The sequence below is a fragment of the Halyomorpha halys genome, unplaced genomic scaffold, assembly GCF_000696795.3.
Source record: "Halyomorpha halys isolate HHAL.00 unplaced genomic scaffold, Hhal_1.1 Scaffold257.1, whole genome shotgun sequence".
NCBI lineage: Eukaryota > Metazoa > Arthropoda > Insecta > Hemiptera > Pentatomidae > Halyomorpha > Halyomorpha halys.
This window is the reverse complement of record NW_027104967.1, coordinates 1,116,103-1,123,792: the sequence shown is the minus strand read 5'-3', so window position 1 is coordinate 1,123,792 and position 7,690 is coordinate 1,116,103. Positions and strand designations below refer to the sequence as shown.

Genomic DNA, 7,690 nt, shown 5'->3' with positions numbered 1-7,690 from the left:
TAATCAACTGTCAATTAATATCAACTCATCATTATAATATTTTTGAAATTATTCTTTTTGCTTACTGAAAAAGTAAGCTTCTTTGTAACTTTCTTTTTGAAAAAAAAAAGTAATTGGATACGAAAATTTTCACTCATTTCGCGTTTTAGACATCAAGAAACAAATTTGGCTCCGTGTCTGCCTATAAACAAACCTAAAATATGCCAAAAAGTTTGACTAGATTTTCCAACTTACTGAGAGATTACCTCAAATTGTCCCTTCTCCTGAAAACATTTGGTAAATTAGCTAATTTGAATATGTTGACCTCTTTGGGAAATGTTTAACTACAAGTTTCGTATTTAGACGGTTCTATATTATCAAATTTTGCAAGTTTCTCCCAACAATAATTTTAAAAGCTTATTAAAATTATTGTTGGGAGAGATACCCCTCATATTTTCCCCATGACGATGTCCCTGTTCCCTGCTTAGGTAATTTATTTTGGGATCATTTCTTGTAAGATCTTCGTCAGCCTTGTCATTATAGATAATGATATTTTTTTTTGTCCTGTGAAATAGAATCTTCGCTCATCACCGGAACATTACTGCTCTCTTTTCGTGAGGCTTTGATATTCTTCCCCAAAAAGTCCAGATGATCATAACGGCAAAAGTACAACTCACTCATTTTAATTCTTTTATATTACATGGCGTTATTTCTGTTTACTAATAAACTGTTCCTAATTGTTTTTTAACCCTTCACAATACCTACTTCTATTCCAGATGTGTAATTTTAATCGAAACTTAAGAAAATATAACTTCAACTATTATTGTGCATATGATTAATTAATGATTTTTATAGAAATGGTTTTATGAGAATTAAGTCAAGTTTAAAAAAATATATTAAGTTAAGAATATTATTTGTTCCTCAATACCAAAGATTAGGAAAGTTTTGTGTTCATGCATGTAATGAAAAATATTTATGAGCTCAGAATCTAAAGTATTCACTTGCATTTTACGATTTTTTTTTTTTTAAATATTCATTTATTTCTATTTACAACTGTACATTATAATACATTTAGTAAATCTGATCTAAGTTAAATTGGAGTGTTACAGGCGTGTAGAGAAAGTACCCATTGGTAGCACTATAATGACATTTTACATTACCTGGTCACGTGGCCATCTTCTTTTCAGGCGCCTCGGAGGATTGTCAGGAATGGAAGAGGATGCAAGATTAGAAACTATGGGGTTTGAATGGTTGGAGAGTTTATAATGGAAGGAGTGATATCTGGTTCGGGCTAGATCGGTTACATAGGGAACGCATTTTACGATTTAAACATAGAAGAACAAATTTTGTTATAGTAAAAACAATGCATAATAGATCGAACCGTTCATCCGATTTAGATGAATTATTCAGGGATTCTGGGGTTTGGTACCTAGTTAGAAGAAATTAAAACGCACAAAATTGACATAATAAGGCTTTGTACAATAATACGCTCATAGGCAACTCTTGGTTTAATCCTAAAACGATCCACAACATCATATTTGAGAGTAGAGGAGACCCTTCCGTGAGGAAGAGCATTATTTATTATTTTATAATCGACGAATGAAAAGAAGACTTTTCACTGATATAAAGGCCATAAGGGGGGCAGAACTAAGTACAGACCACAAACTACTTATAGCGGATACAAAAAGAATCAAACCAAGAAAGAGATTCAGCAAATCATATGATCGAATTGATGTTAGCAAGCTGAAAATGGAAAATAAACAAGAATACCGGTCACTCCTCGAAAGTCACCTCCAAGAAGTAAACGGGGAGAATACGCTGGATAATCTCTGGAATGTAACTAAGAACTGCATTCTGAGTTCAACAAGTGAAGTATGTGGAGAACAAAAAATAAGGCCCTATACAAAGAAAACAAAATGGTGGAGCGATGATGTTAAAAGAAGTGTCAAGCTGAAGAAGAAGTCCTGGAAAAATTATAACAGAACTAAATCACCCATTTATTGGGATGAATATGTCAGAAACCGAAATGAAACTAAAAGAATAATTAAACACTGGAAAACTAGGGGCAGCAAGAGGACGCACCATCCCAGAGATGAGAAGACTGGCCAGGGATAGGTACGGGTGGGCTAGATGGACTGAGACTCCACGCTTGACGACGGTACACAGGAGTTAGAGGAAGAAAAAGGTGCCTAATTGGCTCCTTATCTATTTTATCAGATTCTGACCACTTTTCATATAGGCTTACGAAAACATGTTTTCCCCCCGCACACTCAAATTTCAAATATGGCTTCTTCAATATGGGCCAAATTTACTGGGAAGTTGAGGACTAATATAAAGTGGTTCCGTCAGATTATCTAGTCCGTGTCGGTCAACAAAATTTTCTATTTATTGTATTAAAGTTTCTACTCATTATATTCTAATATTTGCTTGCAATAAAATAAATCCTTTGAATTATTTTTTATTTTTTTTACGGGTTAGCTCTACAGACCTTGTAGATCTGTAGCCGCCCGAACCAGCCTTCTCCACGCCTGCCTGCTTTCCACTTTGCTGCATGCTGCTCTTTCGCTTCTTTGTCAATTCTGTTTAACCATCTAGGTTTTGGCCTCCCTCGTGATCCCTTGCCAACTATCTGGCATTCATTATTGTATGGAGGTGTCCTGAAGGATTGCTTCGAGCCATATATCCAGCCCATCTAAATCTCCTCGCTTTCATATCATGAGATATTGACTGACTAGTCTCTGCAAGCAGTTCACTGTTAGTTCTTCTCCGTTTAAGGCTCTGGGTCCAGATAGCTTCCGTAATTTTAGGAAAGAACTTCTTCAATAGAACCCCTTTTCAAATCGATCGATTCTGCTTTCTGGGGTAACTAGCTGAGTCCAGGTCTCGCAGCCGTACTACAGAACAAAATTTGGCCTAATGCATGCTTATCTTCTTCGGAAGTATCCTCAGAACTATCTTCATTGGCATTGATAATTTTGTTCAATATCTTAATATATCTCCTGGATTTACTCACTCATGATTGCTAGAAAAAGGAGATTAGTCAAAATAAAAAAAAATAATGTCCCCAAATTCAATTACCCTATTGTAGATACTTACAATAAGCGGAGAGTGCAATTATTAAAACTTTTGCATAGTCTTTTAAAAACGTACTTACACTGTAACTTCAGTAATCCTACTGAATATCGTCTTTTGTTTCTTCGGAGACAAGCGTAGGGGATTTCGTTTAAGACGAGAATAATAGATAACACTCAGGCTTTACAATCTTCTTTACTTTACATTTTCGATGCGCGATTGACATAACGAAATTAGAGTATACTTTCACTGTTATATTTATTACTGGAGGAATGATTTTACGAACGAAGCAAACATATAACGATAGTATATGAAATCACCTAGCGCGTCAATTTCAGGGGTTTCATAGAGATAGTTACAACATTCAAATTCCAAAAATTAGGAAGCTTAGGAAAAAGTAATTGTGTGTATAAATTATTTGTGTTAAATGATTAATTTACAATGCAAACTGGTTTAAATTAATGCAGTAATTTTTTTGTGTATTTCATTTTGAAATTTGTCAAATTGACAAGTCGGGTAAACCAAGTAAAACAAGAAAAACGTATTTTGCTTGATCCACCTATATTTCTCTCAAATACGCGATATTTCGAAAATATTTCGAAAACACCTCATCCTATATTTGACCCGAAGGTGGAAAAAATTAAGGATTAGAGTAAAAGTGGTTTAGTATCAAATTTCATCGACAACTTTTGCTTGGCTTTGGCGGTAGTTTCCTCGATAAAGCTATATTTCAACCCACGGATTTTTCAAACAAAAAATCATTGACCCTGAAATAAAAATAATTATGAACACAACATCTAAACCAAAGTGATATTGGATATTGATGCAGCTTAAATGAACAATTCACGGTACTAAGTGGTTCAATAATATTAACTAATTCAACAGAGGTAGTCCTTGTAAAATCATAATTGATCTCCAGATCTCTATTACCACTTTAATCAATTATGAAAACAAAACAAATAAGATTATATTTCCAAAAATGACATCAGTACGATCAACATTTGTGGACTGAATTCGAAATAAAATATACAGAATAACAATTGTAATTACGAGTATTAGTTTGGCGTTTTTGTTGTATATAAATTTAGTGTATATGTTTAAAAGCAAATAGATAGGCACATGTTGGTTCTAGGTTTTATACGAACTAAAAAAATCTTCAAAAATGGTTTTTATTTCGAAATAGAAGATCAGAAATCGTTAACAAAATTCATTATTGTTTAAAAATATATTTTTCCATTTCAAATTCTTAAGCATTGAAACAAATGGTTTGATATTTAAAATGGAAACTATAATATAAAAATATTGTTCACGAAAATTTTTTTTGCACTCTTTTTATTCATTTTTTTGTTACACACTTTTCTCTTTCTTACCATTCACTTTTTCATATTCATTAATAACTTCCATTTCTTTCTTCCTATTCTAATCCTCATTTTTTCACTTGAAAGAAAAATATGTTTATGAAAATATTCTATTTAATGAATGTTATTATTATTCTAATATTTTATTAGGAAATGGGCCTCCGGGGGTTCTACGTCGTTTACATCTTGTTAGACTGAGGCGTTCTTAGAAAAGTACTTGGAACAATCTTTTAAATTGGCCTGCATTCTATAACAGATTTTGAGGTCAAGGCATATCTGTACGCGTCTGCTATCTAGAGTATCCGTAAGAAATAATTTCATTAAGAATAGTTTTCGTGTGTTAAGTGCCATTAAAAGTAAAACTTTTCAAATATAAGTGTCCTTAAAAGGGACCCAACGTCTTATTCTATTTTCATTTAATTGAAGTTTATTTTTGAGCTATATATAAATTTAAGTTTTACCTTAATTTATTTATATAAACGTTTAGGCTGAATGGTTTCCTAGAAAATGGTAGAAACTATCCAGATGAGAATTTTTGGGAGAAAAAAATCGAAAAATTTATAATTCTCAATTTTTTAAAATTATAATTTATTACAATTAAAGAAAAATTATTATGTTTCATTATATGACGTTCACACTTCTATAGTATTTTTTAAATACCTAAATAATACTAAATCTTACCTTAAGGTCTATAATAGTGTTTTTAATCTATGACTTCAAGGCAAGATAAGGAATTTAAATAAAAAAAATTAATCATAACTTGCACAGTATTTTAAGTATAGTTTGTTGTGTTAAATTCTATAATCCCAGTTTCCATCTTTTTTTCATATTTTTTGTTTTATAAGAATTTAATATAAAAATAAAAATTAATAATCGAATAGTTTTTATAAAACTTTTCTTTCAAATTTTACTTGGTATTGTTTTTGGTTATTCACCATTTTAAAGAAAAATATCAAAGCGTTTTTAAGAATTTCTAATATATTGAAATGAAAGCTAGTCAAATTTAGTTTCAATTTTTTATACATTATTTGTCACGTCGAACAAATATTGTGTACGATATTTCAATTATTACTATCCTATACACACGGCTTGTAAATCATATCAATTCTTTTGAATAATGTTGAAATGTAAGCTAATTAAATTTATTTAAAATTAGTTATATATAATTTTTCTCGTAGAATGAATATTGTTTACGATATTTCACAAAATAAGAGACGATTACAACAATTTTTAATATATTTAAAATTGTAAGAAACTTAATCAACATTAAAAACAAAGCAAGCTGTTCTGTCTGGTTAATAGTTTTGTCGTTCATTCCTTAAGCATAATAAGAAAAAAGTAACTCATGGTACAATCTATCTAATACGACTAATCTAAAATAAAAATTTTAGATGTGGCAATACTAAAGATATATTACTGATATATAATATAAACATATGTTTCCTAGTTTGGATAAACGATTTCATGAACACAAACAAGGGATAACCCTCGAATGAAGGGTGGGTTATCTAACTGGTTGTCAATTTGTTTTAACCTAAGTGGGAAGGTCGATATTTATTGTGGGGTCCACTTGAAATAAGAATCAACCGTTGCAGGCAGGATTCGAACTGGCATCGCTTCTGACTTGAGAATGTTAGGGTGCAGTAGCGTATCTAAACTAATTTGGATTCGTCGTTGAAGCCTCTCCTCTCCAAAATTAAAAAAAAAAAATGTTAAGGCCCTTTTTATTTTACAAAAAATAAAATTTGTTGTAATAAAAAAAAGATTAGTTTTTCTAAGTCCAATAAAACAAAAAAAAATTGTTTTCTTGTAATTTTTTTTTTCACGCACACCAAATTCATACGCCCCTGCTGGAGGCTGGCTCAACAAGTTCGTCTAGAGTAGTTGTTTTTATTTTCCATTAATAACTGTAATAATTGTTTTAAACATTTATATTTATATTTGGTATTTTTTGAGTCATTGGGTTTTTACATATGTTTTAAATTACTTTTATGAGTTTTTAAATTATTTGTATGCCCTTTTCTTCTTTCTTTCTGTCCTTTTATGTTTGATATAAAGTTAGTTATATTTATGCACGAGTTTCATTGTGTTTTTAACTATATCTTTTTTATATTTATTTTTTGCATTCAATATGCACATTGTTGTGAAATCAGGACTTTTGTCCTGTTAATATAATAAATAAATACAAAAATATTTTAATTATTACAATTAAATTTTAATATCAGTTTAATATATATATATATATATACATTTATTATATTGTGGTGCAGAAAGCAATTTTTTCAAAATGTAAAAGCAAATTTACAGAACTACAGAAATAATCCTAATCTGTTTTCTATGTAAAGAAATAAATATTTTACTTTGATTATCAAAAGGTGTAGTAGATAGTTTGATCCGGATTTTGAACTGCATTTAGCAACTCAAAATATTATGGAAAATGTAAGTAAAATGTTTTTTCTCTACTATGTTTCTCTCCATGTTTTATACTTATATTTTTTATGAAATATATGTTGACTTTGTGGATGAATATCTTCTTGGGAAGACCATAATCGAAATATGTGTTAAAAATTGTATTTAATAATAGTACCAAAGGAGTTGCTGTATCCAAAGTTGGGTTTGGATAATTGGAATGATGTAGTACTTACCCGATTGTATGTAGACAGCTGATAGGAAGAGGATGATAGGGGACATGGCGACTGACTGATGCTCGCGGGCTGGTCTGGCGGTGGGGGCCTAACAGAAGGGGCTCACAAGTGGCAGCGAGGTCCGCTGGTTCCTCGGGGGGCATGCAACAGTTTAGCACAAGTAACAAGATAGAGTTGTCTTGCCACATCTAAATAAACTTGTTATCTGGAGAACTACGCAAACTTTATTGGTTATCTTCATGATTTAACCAAACAGTACATGAAAGATTGATGAAAAGATTTAACTAAACTACCTTCATATTGGAAGAAGAATTCAACTTGTGAGCATCAGGTCTGATGAAGCCATGCAAAGTGCTATTTACCAATAAATAGTTTTATTTCACTATTTTGTTCCTTTATTGACTGCCACCCGGACTATCTTCCTACAATAAAATGCATTTAGTTTTGTTTATTTGAACTTAGGTTTGTTAATAGGCTTAAGAAGATAAGAAGAAAAATATTTTTCCTAGTTGGTAATAGATTTTCTGAAATAAGAGTAGTAATAATGACGTATTATAGACCTTTAGAAAGCCATCGATTTTCGAACAAAATATATAACATGAGGAGAAGATGGTTGGGGGTGCGGTCAATGAAACA

General features: G+C 31.1%; 2 protein-coding genes across 2 annotated transcripts in view; one reads left to right on the top strand and one right to left on the bottom strand.

The window, feature by feature from the left end:
- Positions 1 to 7,189, bottom strand: part of bdl (borderless) — a 50,389-nt gene extending 43,200 nt beyond the window's left edge. The window contains exon 1 of the mRNA XM_014420020.3: positions 7,055 to 7,189. Within this exon, the coding sequence (XP_014275506.1) occupies positions 7,055 to 7,100 (46 nt within the window). The 5' untranslated portion in view covers positions 7,101 to 7,189. The remainder of the gene's footprint in view (positions 1 to 7,054) is intronic.
- Positions 1 to 7,690, top strand: part of LOC106680369 (acid phosphatase type 7) — a 52,755-nt gene that overhangs the window by 13,158 nt on the left and 31,907 nt on the right. The window lies entirely within an intron of this gene.